General features: G+C 40.2%; 2 protein-coding genes across 2 annotated transcripts in view; one reads left to right on the forward strand and one right to left on the reverse strand.

The window, feature by feature from the left end:
• The window catches only part of DOCK1 (dedicator of cytokinesis 1), a 1,072,828-nt gene that overhangs the window by 427,437 nt on the left and 622,969 nt on the right, over positions 1 to 22,422 (forward strand). The gene's annotated exons all lie outside the window — the stretch shown is intronic.
• The window catches only part of INSYN2A (inhibitory synaptic factor 2A), a 118,660-nt gene continuing 111,360 nt past the window's right edge, over positions 15,123 to 22,422 (reverse strand). The window contains exon 4 of the mRNA XM_069239712.1: positions 15,123 to 18,779. Within this exon, the coding sequence (XP_069095813.1) occupies positions 18,596 to 18,779 (184 nt within the window). The 3' untranslated portion in view covers positions 15,123 to 18,595. The remainder of the gene's footprint in view (positions 18,780 to 22,422) is intronic.

Consider the following 22,422-nt stretch of genomic DNA (forward strand, 5'->3'; position numbering starts at 1 on the left):
ACAAACGCATAAATATGGGCTTTCTGTTGTGAGCACCTTCTCCAATACCTAAAACAATGTATGCCTGTGCCACACCATCTCCATGGCCTGTTTTGCTCCTGTTAATGAGAAGAAGAGAATGGCCCAGTGCTGATTCAATTAGAAGATTGATAACATTTTGACCTGGGTGATACAACATGGTCTCTAATAGTCTACATTTTTTATACTCACTTTGATAAGTAGGTTTATATTTCTCTCCACAAGCACCACAGGATTTTTATCTGCTTGCATCACTGTGACCAGCTGTGGTATGGTACCAGTGATGGACATGGATGATCCCAGTATTGCTGTTGGTGGAAGCCTCTTGTGAACATGTTTGGGCATCATTTTTTTTGTTTTACAATTTAAGAAGTACAACACTTGATTGGACCTAAAAGGAACGCAGGCAAGAACACCAAAGGATAATGGGCAAGGAGGTGTAGCAGGAACTGGCAGGGAACTGCAGTGGGTTGGGTAGGGAAGCATAGTGCTAAAAGATTCAATGGACATGGATACATAGGACATGAGAAGATATGGGGTTAAGGTTATGAGTAATTGAGTGATTAGACAAGGAAATGAGGGACTAAGAAGGAGGAGACTAGAGTAGTCCAAATCCCAATGAATGTTACTGGTTGGACAGTTTTGACCCACTTGTTATACATAGTAACAAACATTATGAGCTGTTAAAGGAGCTCAGATGATTCTAGTATCCACTGCGGACATCAGTAAGTAGACTCCAAGTTGCAAACTCAGTAAAATGACTAGGACAGTGATAATGGTGCTGCTACAGAAATTTTTGTCCTGCAGGCTGCAGGTTCTGATGCTATTAAGATATATCAAGGGGGTTTGATGTAGCTACTGCGGAGATGCGTATGCACAAAGTGTAGGGCACCGGTTTGAATCCCAGTGGGACAAACTGAGCTGGTCGTCCATCAGAGTTTAGCAGCAACTGTACCCTGGAGTTGGATTTTTGTTAGACCTGGTATTTATACCCGGAGACAGTTCTGTTTGCAAAGTGTGGTATATAGTTGGCTTTAGGAGTTGGAGAGGTGATGTTTTCAGACATTGCCTGGTTTCCTGGAAGTCTTCTCAGTGCTATAAAGAAACCACTTTTCTTTCCAAAGAGTACAACAGCAAAGCCTTGCCTTTGTATCCTTCGTGTGATCTTTACTGACCACCGTTCATGCCTTTGTGCCAATATCCAACTACAACTACTCTCCCTACTTGAACACCTTTGGCGTGTGGCTGTGCCCAGCATTATGCACAATCTTGATCCTGTGACTTAAGGCCACAGCATTGAGACAAGACCCGTTGCCCTGTCACCTTCCTAAATCCGATAATTAGTTCCTCTTCTCTCGACACACAATGCCTGAGGCTTCAAAACTAAATTCCCTTAGGGAGCGGGAAAGGACTGCCATTGAAATTGGGAGTAGGGCTTTTACAACATGGAAGATATTTTTCACAAGGGAATCCAATTTACAAATGCAGTTTTACTCTAGCAAGACACTTTGTTTCTGCAATTTCTCTCGGTTAAGTTATACATGCTAACAAATTCTAACTCATAGAGACTTCTAGTTGCAGATTCCTTACATATGAATTTCCCCCAGGCATCAGAATGGATCAATAGAATTTTATGAGGAATATCCCTGTGTGCCATCTTCTGCGCTGGATATGATGTCACAGTTCCTGTGTATGCTCCATCCTAGCGTGCTGATGTCACTTCTTTTCTTTCAGTGGCAGCAAATGCTGATCAAAAGAGAGCTACCAGTCAGTCATTTTTTGACTGTCTTTTTTGACTTTTTGTCAAAGATTTGTTCTACTTTTCTACTTTTCTACTCCTGGTGTGTCAATGATGTCATCGGGGATGCCCAGCTTCAAACCCTGCGGATCTCGTCATCGGTGATGTTCGTTATGGATCCGCACCTTGTGTGTTTTTGGTGCCTGGAGAGTGACCATGATTGGAAGTCAGGCTCCGAGAATTGGGCCATGCATCTGAAGGCTTTGAGGGAGCTGTCCCTAAAGCTGATGACGGGCTTCCTCCCGAAGTCTGTAACATATTATTGGCAGCCAGACGTCCCTCCACCAAAAACGGTATACACTGTCATTGGAAGCAGTTTGTGGTATGATGCACAGACAAGTCTATTGACACTCTTTCTGAGGTCTTGTTTATCATTTCCATGGCCCACCAGCAGCACTTTGCTATGGGAATACTTAAGGGTTATTTATCTGCTATTTCTGCTTTTTTCGAGGTTGCCTGGTCAACCTTCTTTGTTTAGGTCCCCTGTTGTACATAGATTCCAAATAGGTCTTACTCATCTTTTTCCTCCATCTCCATTCATTATGCCCCATTTGGATAAGAATTTGCATTTGACATTTCTGATGTGCACTCCTTTGAAGCCTCTCCACACTTGTCCTCTCAGGTTTCTCACTTTGAAAACAGCATTCCTTGTGGCCATTACATCTGCCCTCAGGGTGAGTGAGCAACAGAAATTGACATCGAAGCCTTAGAAATGCCAATACGCAAAACTGATGACATTGCACATTCTCTGCAGCGGCAAACAGATCTAACCAGGGCTCTCCCCACTACTTGAGCAGATCTTGTGCCACCTCCAGATGGATATGCCATTAGTGATCCGCTATGCATTTCTGCTCCGGTGTTCAGAAAGCCTTCCAGATGTTGAACCACCAGGCATATGCTCTGATGTTCCAGCCACGTCCAGAGGCGCAGAGCCTCTTGCCAAATGGTACACAACCCTACCCCAACCTGCTTGTTGCAGTGCCACATGGCGGTTGTGTTGTCCGTGTACACTTGCACCACCTTTCCATTAAAACAAGGAAGAAACTATTTTAATTAATGCCGGATCGCACAGACCTCCAGCAGGTTGATGTGGAGTCCAGATTCCACCGGAAACCAGATGCCTTTGATCTCCACCTCTCCCAGATGGCCACCCTATCCCAGGAGTGACACATCTGTCACTACTGTCAGATCTGATTGGGTAAGGGAGAGGGATCTGCCTCTGACCCAATGGCCGTTCGTTACCCACAACTTAGGATCTTGCGCAGTGCCCTCTGAGATCTGGACCTTGTCGGAGAGATTCCCACCCATGCTGCACCTACTGGAACTTCAGGTCCCACTGCAGAGCCCGCATATGCCATCTGGCATGTGTCACCAGCAGCATACGAGAGGCCATGAGGCCCAGCAACCTCAGAGTCATTCTCACCAAAATCTAGGATAGAGGCTGAAACATCGGTATCATAGCCTGAATGTCCTGGACTCCCCGCTCAGGAGGATAAGCCTGAAACTGCACTGTGTCCAGAAAAAGCTCCTATGAAAGGAAGTGTCTGAAAGGGAGTCAGATGTGACTTCGGCACGTTTATAGTAAACCCCACTGAATGCAGGAGGTCCGAAGCTGCCTTCAGCCAGTCATCGAGACAGGGAAAGACTGAAACTCCTAGTCTACACGATGAGCTGTAACCACCGCCAATACCTTGGTGAATACCAGAGGGATGCTGTTAAGGCCAAAAAGGATCACACTGATCTGAAAGCGCTTGTGGCCTACTGTGAACCACAAGTAACGTCTTTGGGCAGGCAGGACAGGAATATGGAAATGTGTCCTTCAAGTCCAATGCTGCCATCCAGTCTCCTGGTCCAAGGCAGATAGAACCTGAAGAACAGATTGAGGGACTAGAGGTCTAGGATAGGGTGGAGGCCTTTTCCTTTTTGGGTACCAATAAGTAGCAGGAATAGCAACCACAACCTACTTCTGGCACAGGAACCCTCTCTATGGCTCCCTTGGCCAACAGAGCTGTAACTTTCTCACGTAAAAGGGACAAGTGAGCCTCCATCATCCAATCGTAGGATGGTGGCATGGATGCTAGGATAGTCTCAAAGGGGAGGGAGTAGCCTCTTCTAACTACGTGCAAAACCCACCTGTCTGACATGATAGACTGGCAATGAAGCAGGTGATGGTGAATCATGCCTCCAACTGGCCCTAGACTGGGGACAGTCAGACTAGGAAGGCTTAGAGGCTGCTGCAAAGGGGTGGCAGTGGACTGTCTAGACTGCTGACCACCTGTTCCACGGGGATAGTGGATCCTATGTCCTTAGCCACTCAGAGGCTGGGCAGCATGCATGTCATGGTGGTTGGCCAAGTATGGATGTGATTTGCCCGTTTGGTCCTGCATCACTTTCTAGGATGAACTTGGTTCGCAGAACCACCTCCAGGGATGGTATTGCTTGGGTATCTATTCAAAAGTAAGGAATCTGCAGCTAGAGGTGTCTATCAGATGAACAAGGTCCTTACCTTCGGTAATGCTTTATCTGGTAGAGACAATATCTTGTTGCAGATTTTTTTTACCGACCCACCCATCCTCCCCTCTATAAGAACTGATTTCTAGGGGGCAGAGGACTCCCCTTTCATGGCCTTAGTTTTGATGCACCAATAGTCAGTTTCTTATGGCTACGCAATTTTGTAATGGAAAGTTGTGAAAAGAAAAACTGACAACAGGACTGCTTAGCTCCTATATAGGAACCACAACGTCATATCTGGCACGGATGGCACTAACGACGGACGGGGAGCCGATCAACGCCACCTGAAATCGTGTAGGGGTACTTCTCATGAAATTCTCCAGATCCAGTCTGATGCCTGGGGGAAATTCAAAGGTAAGGAATCTGCAACTAGATATGATCTCTACCCGATAAGGCATTACCGAACGAAAGTAAATGGAAACACACAAAAGCTTCTAAGAGTACTCCTGGAATACTTTCTGAATTCAAAAATATACAAATCTTCATCAAATCAAGGGTTAAACCTACAGATGTGGATTTACAAATGTTTTTAAGAACAGTCTCATAGGTACAGACATTTTGTCATCACTTCTTTTCAGACTACTGTGTATTGAGGATAAGAGGGTATTAAGTTAGCCATTACTGCTGCTCAGTAGCATAGCGTATTATAATGCTAGTTTGCCAGGTACGGAAAAGAAAAGTATATACCTTTTTCACTGACAAACGATACAATCCATGTTTTTTAAAATTTGTCAGAGAACAGCTTTCCACAGAACCACCAATTTGAAGTTATTGTTGTGTATTACATTCACAGAAAGTGAATACTAATGCACTTCTGAAACGTCTTTCATTCATTCATTCATACTACCACGCTACTATACAAGGTGTTCAGTAAGACGGTCCAACTTCCCCTAAAACCCAGATTTTAGGAGAAAATGATACCCTGTCCATGTTGTTTCATAAATTACTAACACAACAGGAAGTGACCTTCAAGATGAAATGCTCTCTGTAAGCTCGCTAGTGCTGTAAAGTGTGTTCTAGTCACAAACCAGTACAATGCCAACACAATTAAATAAGGGTCAAAAGAACCTTGTGATATCGTAATTGCTCGAACTAATGGCATGTCAGGCTTTATAAAAGGATGAATGAATAAATACTGAAAAGCACCGCACCATGTAATGAATTTATATATATATGGGCGCTTTATTGATGAAATATTTGTAAACCATTATTATGAGTAGAAACACTACTCCAGCATTTTAAAAGGAGTCCAAAGCAAGCCGCAAAAGGGGTATTAATTCTTAGATTGTCTTTATGTATGGTATTAGCTGATGATGCCTGCATCTGTGGAACAGACTTCACCTCATCAGTTAATAAGGCCTTTGGTAGAGGGCATTATCAGGCCCTAGTCTCGTATGAGGAAAATATTGACCATATTGACAAAACAGATTTTGAAGAAAGGAAACCATGGCCTGCATGCGAAGTGAAATTGCATGTGATGATAAACTGCTAAATTATATGCGTAATTTTCTGCTGTTGAAAGTCGCAATTTCGACCACATTGCAATATCACGCCGCCGTGATAACGTGCATGCGTGTATGTAGCGCACTTATGTGCTGATGTAACATGAAATGTCCATTTCTGTCGAAAGTGTGGCGATGATGTTCGCTCGCACAGTGCGCACCACAGCGTCCTTTGAAGTGCCTCGTGCGTGTGATGCACTCGCTGGGGGACCCCCAGAAGAAGGTGGCGCCGTTGGAATAGTGAGGTTGGAATGCGACCTGCGCGGTACTTGGTATGCAGAGCGCTGATGTTCTCTGAACAGCATTGGATTTATGTATTACCTTGTTTTTTGCTGTCAGCGGTTTTGCTCTGAGAATTCAGATGAGAGTATATGTGTGAAAAATAAGAGACATATGATCATGCACCTTCAACCTTTATAACGTGAATAAAATATTAACTGTGGCATTTAGCACATTCCAGAGAGCTTGTTTGCTGGCAGCAGTATTTTTGGAAACTATGCATAATAATAGTTTATCAGCCATTGAGCGTTCTATTTGTTGTTTTACCTTCCGTTTTTTATAACGAATAATCTGCTTTTAAATTCTGGATGTGTAGCAGATAAAGTGTAATACTCGGTCAAAGTGGGAGTAAAGGAAGCCTTTATTGCTGGCAAAATAGCTCAGTTACCTAATGCTTCCACGGCAGAAACATGTATGTAAACTAGAGGTCACAGGCTCTCGTACCTTTGAGGTTGGCAAAATGATCACAGTGGAGCCCGCTTCTTGTAATGCCTGTTGTCAACGGCGAAAAAACACAATTGATTTTTATGGTGTTCTATACTAGGTCATTTTGACTATTGGATTATGCGCTTAATAATGACAATAATCACTAGTTTACAGAAAATTGTGCTTTGGCCTTTTTTCAAAGACCATCTCATGCATTGCTTCCCACTCCAGCAATAAATAAAATATTTTGGGCATAACGGTTTCTTAAACACAAATCAATCTCCACATCCTTGTGCCAGACTACAGAGTCTGAGTCTCCAGGAATATGCAAGAGTATGGATGACTTGAATTCTTAACGTTTTTTGTGGCAAATGCCACAGCTTCCTTTCTGTAATGTGTCAAGGGCACATCACATTCATGTCTCGCGTTGACAGTACTGTGATAAAAGCTGGCAGCGCATCTCTTGACCTCCAGGCTTCTTTTTCTTTGCATTATAAGCTACTTGAAATGCTGAGGGCAGTGGCGTAAAATGAATGGGCCCTCCTGCATAATGGGGTGAGGGCCTCTGAGTCTCGGGTACCGCGCAGATATTAATTGGCCGTGGGCTGAATGAGGCCTTGAGAGGTTGGGGGTCCCCCTGCTCTCAGGGGCCTGCGTTTCACCCCTGCTGAGCAGTAAATAGCCTTTTCGATGATGCATCAGTCCTGGGCACAACCTCTCCTTTAATGGTCTCTCTCCTACAGTAGTATTTATTTGCTCTTTATGACGTGGTGTGCCCAACTGAGAGATTTCCATTCTTCTGTCCACGGATCTTTTTTACGATCACAGTGACATAATGTTCTTAGCTTGCATATCAACTTCCATATGCCTTACAATGAAGGGAGAATTTGCAGCAATTTAGACAAATGTAAGCAGAAGTCAAACTTTCTCGATGATGTATGCTAAGGGTCATTTAAGTTTCAGTGTAGGACAGATGAAGAACATTTTTCAGGGTTATCAGAAGCTGGTGATCTATGTCATCACCCTCAGGTTACCAATTAATCTATCATGTTGCCTGAAAAGCTTAAGCCATTACCTGTGCCTGACATTTATTTATTCCCTTATGAAGGGACCTGGTGGGTCCCATTTGCACCCTTCATAAACTCTGCGTTCCAAACATTTCCCATCAATGCTCCTCAAGCATCCACATTGTCTGTATAAAGCAATAGCTGTTGATGTGTTTTCGTCTCAAGGCCACTGGAACGGTTTGAATCTTCAAGAAAGTATTGCTGCTGGTAATTGTCTGAAGTTGAACTGGCTTCTTGCAGAGTCCGAAGATTATTAAATAATCTGACGATGTAGGAACTAATGATCACCATTCAGAATTCTGCATCTTTTCCTTGGTTGAGGCAATCCACACTTAAGAAGCATGTTTCTTACAGAAATGATCTTAAGTGAAAAGGATCAAACAAATGACAGCTGTTCATCTCGCTTACCTTTTCAAATAATGTATTCATCTCACTGTATTAACAATGTGCAAAGTTTGGTGACTGGCAACTTAACTACTTTTTCTTTCGTTTGCTAACTTCCTAAAATGTATAGCTTGAAAAAATGAGGGTCAATTTCGGTGGCCCATCCTGTGCTGCCTGGAGGCTGTGAATGGCAGATGTTGGGCTAGCACAATACGCAACCATCCTACATCAGTGCTCCCTTGTTACGTTAAATTATCATTAACGATCACCTTTGTTTCATCTCAAATTGGTGATATTGCTTCATCAGCACGCCATGTATGTTTACTTGTGCACGAAACATGAATTAGTATTATTATTATTATATATTTTTTTTTTTTGCACCAGTAAAAATCCTGGTTTCTATACATGAGAGAAAAAGAAAACATTCCGCTTTAGAAAAAGTATTGGTGTCAACAATGTAGTTTGCTCTTCCATCTCCACATGGCTCCGTCTTTGCCCAGTATTCTCAACCCTCTGAAGTTAGTAGGGGGATTCTAGGGATGTAGGTAGTCAGAGCCATAAATATCCTGGAACAAGTTACTCTGTTAATTAATTTTCATCCCTTTGAACCAGAAAGCGAAAGTCACAGATGCTTTCTTGATGAGTTGAAGGTCACATGGATAGGTTTTCAGTTAGTGTCTTATGTTAACATAGAAAAAGTATTTACTTATCAGTTGTTTGGCGTTGAGGGTGGCATTTGCCGTTCTCCAGTTCTTTGTGTTTTTTTACTCAAACATTAATGACCCTAATGCCCGTAATAAAGCAATTTATTACCTGAAAAAAGAGTAGGCCTATTAGATTTTTTAACCTTTGTAAAGATCCAGTGGCCTCTTTATCACGAAATCTCACACAGCTATGTTTTACCATTTCACTGTAAAGGTTTGCCGGCACCTTGGGACAAGATGAAACAAATCAGAATTTAGCAAAGGTTTACTTCAGTGAGCGTAATTCCTTTGGATTGCCTTCATCGGGTCTGCTCTACTGAATTGAAAATGGATGAGTCATTGTGGGAGGTTCTGGTGAAAATTACATTCCCTCTTTGTTGAATTGTATTGACCTACAATCCTTCTGTCGGCACACTAAGCCAGTCCTGGAGACATTGATTAATGTTGTTTAGAAGAACCTAAATGAAAGAGCTCTTCTGGTATCAGAGGAACCCACAGCTTATTTAGATGTGCAGTCCTAGTGCAGGGGCAATATCGTGCTCCCCATACAAGGAAGCACAATCTGCCTGCTAGGCCTTGGGCTCGGTGTGATTTGACCACTATGATACCCCTTATGATATTGTATATGTATGGATGTTGACCTGGTTGCGATAAATACAAATGGAGCTTGATTTGATGACAAAATCCTGACTTTCTGTTCTTTTACACTTCTAATGTACTGTTGTTTATTCTCCTTGTGGTTACGATGAGTTTCATGTTAACTCTTAACTCTTTGAGTCCCCTCTTCTGAATGGTATGTACCAGAATTTACTTAATGCCTTTATATAGCTAGAGATTTTTTGGCTGCCTTTCACTCGCCACTTCTGATATGAAATAAATATTTTTTGTCATTATCATTAGATTTGAGTAGATCGCTTACACCAAAACGAGCACCCTAATGTATCACACTAAAATCCTTAGCTAAAATACACAAATATGATATATTCTATTTAAAAGAGTGAAGGATAATAGATATTGCATATATTTATTACTTTCTAAATGAGGGTTTTAGCTAACTTGCTGTAGAATTCCAGCTGCAGGCCACAGATGTGGTTCTCAACAGCTTTTTTTACCTGAATGTATGTGCTCTATACCTTCGAGACGGTACACATTTATATAATTAAAAACAGGCCCCCTGAAACAGTCTATCAACTTTAGCCAGTGCATGCCACATATGAAGGGAGGGTATTTTTGTCTAAAGCATGCCTCTGCACTGAACCAAAGCTCTTTTGCGAGATGGACACGCAACATTATTCGATACTACTTCATCTCATTTTGAGCACAACAGCTGTTTGTGACCCGGCTTAAAGCACAACAGCTATTTTGATTACACAGTTAACTTTTTTTTATTTTTTATTTAATACTTTGCTAGTGGGGTAATTTAGAATCTGAGCTAATACTGATTCATCCTCAAGGAAATCTCAAATCGCCCAGTCATAGTGTTTGTTTTGTCATGCGAAGCGCTATAGAATTTTTAAGCCATAAAGGCACCTTTACTCCGTAGCGCGCTAGTAATGCTCCCCATAACAATATACAAAAAATATTTTACAATTATGACTTTTACTTGCACTTGGACAAGTAGCTCCTACCTTTTCATTGCCTAAGAGCCTAACACCTTTTCCTCTATTCTCTTAGTTTCTTTTGGGAATAATTCAATTTAAAAACCCAGTGCTTTATTTGACGTCTTCATCCTCTTGAGCGCAGTATAAGTTTTAGTTTTTGCTGTGATTCGCACCATGGAGAGGTGAACCACGTGTTTGCTGTACTCTGAAGTGGCTGCAACACTTTGATATTGTTGAAACCAAGCATGAATGGAATTAACCAAGAAAAAAAAACACGAAATCTATATATTCTGGACTGGAATTAAAATGTTATTAAAATAACAGTATAAAAAAACAACAATACTATGTTCTTTACAGTCACCATTTATGTTAATAAACCTCGTTTTAATCCTGCTGATTCTGCATAACTATCTCAGCAGGCTGAAACAATGGCATTAATTATATCAATTGTTTCTGAAAATGAGAGCCTTGTGTATATGTCACGTGTGGTACAATCACTTTAGATTATTCCTTAGCTCACTAAGATCTCTGTACAACAAGAGTGGTGATCCTCTGAATATTAGTGCCCAAAAATGACATGCTGTCTTCTGTCATATGAGGATATTTGCATGCCAACTAGCACTATTCTTTCAGGATGAGGCACTACATTATGGTGGAGTGCTGCAATTCCAGCCAGGTCCCAAATCTACCTGAAAATTCTTTATGATCATTCATCGCAAAATACAGCTATGATTTTTTTGAATAAATTGTATCTCCGCAAACAATTGACATCCTGCCTTCAGTCCCAAAAGTAGTGTAGGATGCTTGTAATGTGAAAGAGGGAACAACTGTTGCCACTATTGGAAACTGAACATCCAGCAGCTTAATCTTTTCTGAATTGTACAGCTCTAATTGATATGATCCGCCATACAATGCTGATTGATTGCCTGGAGTAAAAGATATTTGTCTACTGGGTGCTACCAGTCATTTCAAACTTCAAAACATTGCAGAACTTGGAATTTTGTAGGAGTGGTGTTGGAATTTTGTAGGAGTTGTGTTACAAGAGTGTGCTAAGTATTTTGCTGGCTGGCACTTCTGGACAAAACGTTTTAGATACATCCTTAAACTACAAGACATTGAGCAGATCAATCCCTGTTAATCTAATAGAACTCGCAGCAGTTTGCAATCTAGTTACATTCCTTACCTCATGTTTATTTCAAATAAACAAATGATAGGCAAAAGGATCTGTATCAGCTAGAGTCTGTGGAGTAAAAATGAAATGACCTGCATGAGAAAATGAAAGTTATTACAACCTATATTACTTTTAACATATACTTAAAATAAAATATATCCAAGGTAGAATATTCAATATTCACACATGGTCATAATGTGAGTAAGCATGCTTTTCTTTCCGTAGTAGAGATTTTGAGGCATTTTGTGTGATTCGATGGATCGCAGTGTTTTAGATCTTTTCTTTGTTATGATGTTAATACTGTTAATGCTTTCTATCTCTATTCTAATATTGTTTCTCATTGTTTCACTTGAGTTACATGCTGTCAAGTCTTCACAGATTGTGCTGTGGGAACCATATACAGAAATTTGTCCATTGATTATGGTATATATTCCAAGCTCATCAGAGCAGTTTTGATCTTTTCACTGTCCTGAAAACACATTCATACTAGAGGCTTTGCGATGTGTAGGACCAGACCATAAATATGTAATCCACAAGGTTATGTCAAAGGTTCCTGTGATCTTTAGATGTGATGCCACAAAACATGACATTAGAATAACCTTGCCAATATACTACCAAGAAATTGAATATTCTAGCTAATTGAAATATTGATCATAAATTCAGCACTCAGTGGTGCTTTCATCCAAAGGAAATAATGAGCAGATTTATGGAATTCATTGACCGCACATTAAAATTTGGAAATTTTGATGAATGTAGACAATAATACCACTATACCTACCAAAAGGAGTTAATTTGTTTCAGAGGTAAGTACAATAGAATCTAATCTGTCCGAAATGTGTTATAAAAATTATTGATATTAATCGGGACTGACTAGAGCTTTATTACAAACCAGTCACATTTTACAGCCAAATTATTCACAGGATATTTATAAAATGCCTACCTCCATAACCCAGTTAAGGAAGTAAACGTTTGATTGAATTGTCAGTCATCCTCTGCTAAAACTGTATAATGAGGAAATCATCCAATGAGTGTGTGTTGACAAGAACAGACGAAGTAACCGCCAAGATCAGCCACAAACCACCACATGATGAACCAGACAAGCTGAAGGATGAGACCGGTCCAGTTGTTGATCACAAGATTGTGTCTGTTAATAAACTCTGTACTCAGAGGATACTTACATTTCGATTTCTGAGTACCACTATACTCGGTGGATAATTACATTTCGATTTCTGAATATTGCCAGCCCTTTCCAGTAAACCTAGGGTAATATGATAGTATTGATAGGTATCTCTGGGCCTGATAGGGATAGACTTCACATCTGTGATGTAGCCAGAAAATAATTGCTGTGAGAGGATGCTTGTGGGATTAAAAAGCAACATTTGGAGCACTGGCTCACCAGGCCTTGTGACTGAGCAATGTTGTGGAGTCCATTCTCAGCAGAGGAGCTTTCAATCTACTTTTTATGTGAAGAGTGACTACTGCATAGAAATACGCTAGAGTAAGAGTGGGTGAGACTGAGGGGCTGTGTAGATCAATGGGGAGTCCGATAACCCTCGAACATGATCTCCGGAGGGAGCAATGACTTTCTCCTCATATAGTGCCTGAAGACATGTTCTTTTCAGTAAGAAAGGGTACACAGCCTTTTCATCTTCTATGAAGGAGGATTCCATTCCAGATTTCCGATCCCAAGGTTGGTAACCACATCTGCACCTTGCCGCTCCCTTGCATTACTTCAAAGCACACCTGCAGGAAAGGAGAATGGGTGAATCCAAAAGGTGTGGTTATAAGTCAAGAAGTAAAGAGAATAAATGAAGGGGCACAGAAGTTGCAATGCAAACAAGAACCTCTCAATTGACTGTTAGTTCTTCTCTCTTGAAAGAGAGATCATCAAGCCCTGTTAGAAAAGAGAAAAGGGCTTGAGAAGATTCTAGTCTGCACCACCACCATAGACTGCTCCTGATGAGGGGATCCACCTATTTGAAAAGGAAACAGTTGAAGTTTGTATATATTCTATATATATACATATATATATATATTATATATTTATATAATTAAAACGTTCTTGTATCAGGTATCATGTTCTTCTGCTTCTTCCTGACTGCTGCTCCGAGTACAGAGGACACACAGTTAACACTGTTCTGTTAACAAGAGTACTTTACCTCAAATTTTCAGTGTGGCAGTTGTGATCTTCTCTGCAGATATGTGCCATGCATTGCTCTCAGGAGCATGATACATGTATTCAAGCCTAACCAGACTCTTTAATCTTCACTAACTGCTAAAAGAGCTGTTACTTAGTGCCATGGTTCTCATGTACCACAATGGCAAGATGCAGTTACTGAAATCCTTTCAAACATAATCTGCATATGGGTTATGGCATGGTTATCAGTAACCTTTAAAATAATTACTCAATTGACAGCAAGTTTTCCTGAACGATAGACTTCACTTAATGTGCCCAGTGTCCCTGAATCATCTAACATTACACTCTGTATTGTCAAATTTATGTACTACTTTGTGAATATTCTTGATCCCTCCACTAATAAGAATATTCGGAAAAAATTGAGATAAGGTGATTCTTTAGCTAACAACTATGACAACGAACTGAAAAAACCAGCAGAAGCTGTTTTCATATTATCCAGCTGACACTGAGCTAAAACCACATTTGTTCAACGCAAATAATACTCCTTAATCATGAAGAATCACTTGAAATGGTAAGATAATCTCTTTGTGTTTTTGACATCCACATTTCCAAATTGTGAGGAGATGTTGATAGTATCATTTGAAAACTGAACCTCTAACCTTTTTGGTATGTATTGTTTTATATTAATCTTTAAAATAAGTACGCAACTGACAGCACTTTTCACTAGTGGATTCCATCCACCTACAAAATTACTCATAAATGTCCCCATTACTGCCAGCCTTTGAACGTTTTATGAATAATCATGATCACTCCTGCATTTGGAATATTCCAAAGATCATTTGGTTACAATGGCTCTTTAGCTGGAGTATTCAGATTGTTTCATACTTTCTGGTTATGCCAGTAATTCTTCAGCATCTCTTGCTAAATGGTGCCTCATGTGAAATGCTAGTTCTAAGTTATCATTACTTGTAGGAGAAATCAACATAATGATCATTAACAACAGGTGAATACAGGTTACACCACATGAACTATTGTTTACTGACAATATAATTCATTGTGTTTTCGTTTCAGTTAAAGCACTGTTGAATTTCCTAATAGGAGTAGAATGAATCCATGATTTATTTTTCCTATCATTTTTTTACAAATAATATTATTCCATTTTTGTTTTAATATTGTATTGTGTAATACTAAACGTGGTGTGATTTAGAACCAGATTTTATTTGTTCTTCCACCCACTGATGAGATCAAGTTTCAAAACCTCTTAGCCTTTTTAGTGTCCAAGTTGCTATTTTTCATTCTTTTGCCGTATAATTACAAGTACTATTGTGGTTTAAGTCTTATTTGTACTTCATTTGCCTTGCTTGAAAGTACATAGTTTTATATTGCCAAATCGTTTTGTTTTTTAGTGGTCTTTTAAGTCTAGAAGTACTGTAACACTGTGACTGTTTTTAAGAAAATAAATGCACATTAATATCATTCAATAACCCCAGTGTTTCTAAACATAATGTATCATAAGCCATTTTGATCAGTTTAACATTTTTATTAAAAATGACATAAGATGACATAACACAATGTTTATCTTTAGTAAGAGTGTGCATTTTCTTAACCTAATTTTATATAAAAAATAAAAAAATAAATCCATTTGAAACTTGAACAACATAACACATGTGTTTAACACTAAAAACTTCCAGTGGTAATGTAACCTTTAGTAACATAACAATGAGAAGACAGGGCTGTACATTCTGCTGGATTACTTGATTGCAATCTGTTCTTTAGAAATTTCGAAAATCCATTTTTCATTACCACGTTTGTAAGAAATAGTTTTTAGCAACCCCTCTTTATAAAGATGGCTGCTTTTAAAATGTGTGCGCATTATGAAATAAAACTGCTTAGAATACATCATGGATGGGAGTTTGCATTGAACATGTGAGGCAGCGTCACATAATAGGTACCTTCAGTGTTCTTCTGTTTTGTTTGGAAAATGATTGGCTTTTTCATTTTGTGGAGTATCGGATACATTTGCATGCTTGAAATATGTGGGATTCTGGAAATATAGAAGATTAGATAAATTCATGTAAACATTTTCTAGCTTTACTCATGAATAGTATAAAATAGACAAATAACATTTCTAATGATTAAAGAATAGCACTTCCTTCACTGCCCTTTTTTAACCTTTACTGTTTTGTGGCAAAAACATGTTGATTTTAATTTATTATTTACAAGTATTTGTAGCCCTCTTGAATATTTCTTAGTAATGTCTCTGGTTTGACAATCACACACGTTTTGTAATTAGTTTTAAAGTGACATGACCTCTTCACATATGTCCTCTACACAAATTAAAGTTCTGAACGAAAAATGATTATTAAAGTGCCCAAATGTTTGTTGATCTGTTTTTCGTGTTTTCTTTAAAGAATGTTGTTTTTGGTGATAAATTCGAGATTATGCTAAAATGAGGATAAGCTGAAGAGTAATGGAAAAACAATATGAATGCTTACATTCACTTTCCAACATTGTTGGTCCTTACATTTAATAAATACGTGCAAAGATGTTCAGGGATATGCCCAATATATTGGTCCACAGGTTTCTGAATACCGTTGTGAGAAAGCTGTACATTCCCAGTTTCCTCACAACCAGATGCGTTTATTTATAGTTGTTGTTCTTGAAAACTATGAAGCTCATTGACCAATCCCATATAGGTACCATTTAGTTTTTGACAGTGACACATGGGCTGGCACTCAAATGTTATAACAGTATAATTGGGGCTATGTAAGACTACTTCTATAAAGCAGATGCTTTACCTATTTGAAGTTTAATTTGCAATCTGATTTTAGGTCTTTAGGTTTTACTTGCAGTATGTAGATGTTGCTGGGTTAGGCAGATTGCTTTTGGAAATGCATGGGAAGTAGAGGATGTTTATATACAAAGAACATCATTCTTTCTTAAAAATAATCAATTTATAAGTTCCGGGTATTTAACTTGGATGACAGAAAAATAAATACCATTGCCTGAAACACAAGTATTGAAATGTAGATTTCCAGTTGTTCATTTTTTAAATAATATTTAGGCACACTATATGGAATGATTTTATATTAGCTTGTTATTTACATTTCATAATCATTTCATTTGCTGCAACGTTCGTCTTAAAGATCCTACCAGGTATCCTGAACATGTTCCTTGACAACTCTGTCTTATAAAAGAAACCTGAAGGTATATTTTTTTCACAATATTGTTTCAAAATAACCCTGGTCTGGGATCACATAGATACCATTTGTATTTCTGTAGATTGTGCCTTTCATCTCTTAATAAATGTGTTACATAGAATACATTAATTGACCCTGGCAAGCTATATTGATTTCTAGCGTATCAAGTTGAATATGACATACAGTGAGCTGGACTTCATTTCCATCTGGAAAAAACACTTGTCAGTAAATTGATTATTTTTATTTTTAGATCAATCCTCTCACTCATGCATGCTCAATCTACATCCCTTCAAATTAGAGCATCCTGAAATAATGTATAAGAATGTGAGGTTTAAAAACCATTTTCCTTCAATGTCACAGTTCTCAAAGTAGTTTGGGGCACTAGCCAGCAAAACTGTATTGTTTGTGCCTGAACAGCTATACTTAGTATCTTAAGCAGGCAAATGAAGAGATAAAGCATAGCTGAATAAGCCCTTTAATAATAAACCATGGCATAAACAAGATGACAGGAACCCTTTATTGGTATGAAAGCTTTTCACACAAAATAAGTATATTTTGGAGTGTCCTTTGAAACAGTGCTGTGTAAATAATTTACATGTACGCAAACCTAAAAGCTGCATTTTACTTCAGTTATCAACAAACAAAAAAATATAATTATTTGAAGCGTCCTTGTTTGTTATATTAAAAAAGATCTAGAAACCTAAGATTCACAATTCCCTTATTGAATTAAATGTGTTAATATAACATATTTCACTAAATGTAAATTACATTTTCTTTTTTGTAAATCCATTGTTGGAGCTAAAGTAGATACATTTCATTGAAAGGTTTGCTAAGCTTCCTTGCAGGTTTGTAACAAAGTAAAACGCTGGATACAAAATTCCTGACTCTCCAGTGAATGCTATGGCATTTGACACATGTAATTACAAAAGCTGCGAAGACGAGGCAACGTTGTGCCAGCGATCTGGCAATCCATGTTCTTCATTCGTTTTCATAAGAATGTGCAGGAGCTTTTTATTGGATGTTTTTGGCCTGGTGTAATCAAAGGATTACAGAAAAGGTCTTAACAGCATTTTGTTCTATAGCTTTGACCCTGTCAACTTGCAGCGATTAAAGGCATGTCACGACTTTTGGTGGTTTCTGTCTGCTTGCCCTTTAGAAACGCACAATAAACATGTCATACATCAGACTAAGAAGATGGCATTCAAATGAAAGGTGTCAATGTGACACTGGCAGCTACACAGTACATAAAGGCAAATGCACCTGCAGTCACATCTTAGAGATTATTTGTGGTCTCTGACCATCTGAAAAATTGTGCTTTCTCCAGAAACTGATGTGCTGAAAATGCATTCTTACCCTGCACTAGGTGTTGTTAAATGGAAAATGATTGGCGGCCAATGCATACGCACGTTTTACTTAGCTCATACACGTAATCTTGAATATTAGTGCCCTAAAGAAAGAATTGCAGATTGCCATTAGTGAATTGACATATGATGATTGCAAAACAGGTAATTATGTTATGCTTTCCATTTTGAACAGCACAAATTTAATGTCTTATTTTACATCCCACATTTGTGAACTACAAACAAAAGTTGGCAAGGTCCTGCTTCATGCCTTTCCTCTGCAAATTCGTTGCAAGTGCAAAGGCCTTTTTGGTACGCATAGTGCGGACTTGAACGCTGCCCATCATAACCAATATACTTCAAAATAGGAATTTACCAAATTTCCCGCCACAAATGATGAGTAGAACGCCTAATGTGTGTCAAAGAAGATTTTATGCTCCAATAACAATGGAATCCGTTAAAGAAACCAGAGTTTCCATCGTCCATGCTTTTTTGATTCAGTTTTGGATTTTCGCTTGGGAGTTGATGAATAACTCTCCTGAGGGTAAGGCAAGGGTGCAACCTGAGTTTCCTCGAAGGGGTGAAGTTTTTTCAGAACTGGCTGTAGTTTGTCTTCCTGCTGTTTAAAATCCAGCTCAACACTGAAAAGTGAAAAAGAATGTGTGATTAATTTATTATGTACGTCACAGTATGTTCGAAATGGAATATCCACATTTATTTTTTTTGATAACATTTCATGTCAATATACCGCCACTCTTGTATGAAGTATTTAGGCAAAAGCTCTCCAGGCAGAGCTCCTAAAAATATATCAATGTTGTTCTTAGAAAGCCAAAAACCTTTTGTTACTTTCTGTTAGATTAAAGTGAGTTACTGAACAGAATTTAACACTTTTTTTCCCAATACACTTTCATCCTCAATTCTCGGTACATATTTTATTATAGTTGTCTTACAAGTTCGCTTCTCTCATTCCATTAATGAAAATATATTTTTCTTCCTGATTTGATTGCTATTTTAAATCAGCTTCCAATTCCTTTATCTCCTCATCCAGCTTTCCAAGTCTCTAGTTGAGTATGTTATTATGAAATTATATATATATATATGTGTATATATATATATATATATATATATAGAGAGAGAGAGAGAGAGAGACACAGTGTCCTAATATGTCATTGTGAGCAACTGTAGTAATAAACATTCAAACATTAATTGCATAAGTTCAAAGTTTCATGTTATTTCCATAGTACATCAAAACTTTATTTAAAAATAACTCAGTTACTGCATCATAGCTTTCATGTTGCAATATTTTTACACATGGAAATATTTCTCCAAATGCTTAGAAAGGTCTCTTAATGTGATTTTAGCTCTAAACTGAAAACAACTTGGCTTCCTGTTTCATGGCTGCACCAATGCTTATTACCATTGTTACGGGATAATGGTAAAAAAATATGACACTTTGCGCATCTGCACATGAATACATTCAAAGTTGTCTGTTTCAAAGAGGCAAGGGTATTGTGATATGTAATCGCATATGTAACATTATTTACAGGATCTGTATTTGCATCTGTGCTATTAGGTGAGGTCATTAGCGCTGCAGTTGGTGTGAGTCGTGGTTTGCATTGCTCTTGTGTGAGTAATGGATTGTGGTCCCAACCGTAACTTAAGAATTACAGTGTTTTTATGGTCTTAATTAATCACTACTGATTTCTAACTTAATTTCTGAGGCTTCAAATATATGTGTAGGAAGTTGGCTCTGTATGCGCTATTTCAAAGTAAGGAATAGCATGCACAGAGTCCAAGGGTTCCCCTTAGAGGTAAAATAGTGGTAAAAATAGATAATACTAATGCTCTATTTTGTGGTAGTGTGGTCGAGCAGTAGGCTTATCCAAGGAGTAGTGTTAAGCATTTGTTGTACATACACATAGACAATAAATGAGGTACACACACTCAGAGACAAATCCAGCCAATAGGTTTTTATATAGAAAAATATATTTTCTTAGTTTATTTTAAGAACCACAGGTTCAAATTCTACATGTAATATCTCATTCGAAAGGTATTGCAGGTAAGTACTTTAGGAACTTCAAATCATCAAAATTGCATGTATACTTTTCAAGTTGTTGACAAATAGCTGTTTTAAAAGTGGACACTTAGTGCAATTTTCACAGTTCCTAGGGGAGGTAAGTTTTGGTTAGTTTTACCAGGTAAGTAAGACACTTACAGGGTTCAGTTCTTGGTCCAAGGTAGCCCACCGTTGGGGGTTCAGAGCAACCCCAAAGTCACCACACCAGCAGCTCAGGGCCGGTCAGGTGCAGAGTTCAAAGTGGTGCCCAAAACACATAGGCTAGAATGGAGAGAAGGGGGTGCCCCGGTTCCGGTCTGCTTGCAGGTAAGTACCCGCGTCTTCGGAGGGCAGACCAGGGGGGTTTTGTAGGGCACCGGGGGGGGACACAAGTCCACACAGAAATTTCACCCTCAGCGGCGCGGGGGCGGCCGGGTGCAGTGTAGAAACAAGCGTCGGGTTCGCAATGTTAGTCTATGAGAGATCTCGGGATCTCTTCAGGGCTGCAGGCAGGCAAGGGGGGGATTCCTCGGGGAAACCTCCACTTGGGCAAGGGAGAGGGACTCCTGGGGGTCACTTCTCCAGTGAAAGTCCGGTCCTTCAGGTCCTGGGGGCTGCGGGTGCAGGGTCTCTCCCAGGCGTCGGGACTTTAGGTTCAAAGAGTCGCGGTCAGGGGAAGCCTCGGGATTCCCTCTGCAGGCGGCGCTGTGGGGGCTCAGGGGGGACAGGTTTTGGTACTCACAGTATCAGAGTAGTCCTGGGGTCCCTCCTGAGGTGTCGGATCTCCACCAGTCGAGTCGGGGTCGCCGGGTGCAGTGTTGCAAGTCTCACGCCTCTTGCGGGGAGCTTGCAGGGTTCTTTAAAGCTGCTGGAAACAAAGTTGCAGCTTTTCTTGGAGCAGGTCCGCTGTCCTCGGGAGTTTCTTGTCTTTTCGAAGCAGGGGCAGTCCTCAGAGGATGTCGAGGTCGCTGGTCCCTTTGGAAGGCGTCGCTGGAGCAGGATCTTTGGAAGGCAGGAGACAGGCCGGTGAGTTTCTGGAGCCAAGGCAGTTGTCGTCTTCTGGTCTTCCGCTGCAGGGGTTTCAGCTAGGCAGTCCTTCTTCTTGTAGTTGCAGGAATCTAATTTTCTAGGGTTCAGGGTAGCCCTTAAATACTAAATTTAAGGGCGTGTTTAGGTCTGGGGGGTTAGTAGCCAATGGCTACTAGCCCTGAGGGTGGGTACACCCTCTTTGTGCCTCCTCCCAAGGGGAGGGGGTCACAATCCTAACCCTATTGGGGGAATCCTCCATCTGCAAGATGGAGGATTTCTAAAAGTCAGAGTCACCTCAGCTCAGGACACCTTAGGGGCTGTCCTGACTGGCCAGTGACTCCTCCTTGTTGCTTTCTTTGTTCCCTCCAGCCTTGCCGCCAAAAGTGGGGGCCGTGGCCGGAGGGGGCGGGCAACTCCACTAAGCTGGAGTGCCCTGCTGGGCTGTGACAAAGGGGTGAGCCTTTGAGGCTCACCGCCAGGTGTTACAGCTCCTGCCTGGGGGAGGTGTTAGCATCTCCACCCAGTGCAGGCTTTGTTACTGGCCTCAGAGTGACAAAGGCACTCTCCCCATGGGGCCAGCAACATGTCTCTGGTGTGGCAGGCTGCTGGAACTAGTCAGCCTACACAGACAGTCGGTTAAGTTTCAGGGGGCACCTCTAAGGTGCCCTCTGTGGTGTATTTTACAATAAAATGTACACTGGCATCAGTGTGCATTTATTGTGCTGAGAAGTTTGATACCAAACTTCCCAGTTTTCAGTGTAGCCATTATGGTGCTGTGGAGTTCGTGTTTGACAGACTCCCAGACCATATACTCTTATGGCTACCCTGCACTTACAATGTCTAAGGTTTTGTTTAGACACTGTAGGGGTACCATGCTCATGCACTGGTACCCTCACCTATGGTATAGTGCACCCTACCTTAGGGCTGTAAGGCCTGCTAGAGGGGTGTCTTACCTATACTGCATAGGCAGTGAGAGGCTGGCATGGCACCCTGAGGGGAGTGCCATGTCGACTTACTCATTTTGTTCTCACTAGCACACACAGGCTTGTAAGCAGTGTGTCTGTGCTGAGTGAGGGGTCTCTAGGGTGGCATAAGACATGCTGCAGCCCTTAGAGACCTTCCTTGGCATCAGGGCCCTTGGTACTAGAAGTACCAGTTACAAGGGACTTATCTGAATGCCAGGGTGTGCCAATTGTGGA

Source organism: Pleurodeles waltl, chromosome 6, assembly GCF_031143425.1.
Source record: "Pleurodeles waltl isolate 20211129_DDA chromosome 6, aPleWal1.hap1.20221129, whole genome shotgun sequence".
NCBI classification, from domain to species: Eukaryota; Metazoa; Chordata; class Amphibia; order Caudata; family Salamandridae; genus Pleurodeles; species Pleurodeles waltl.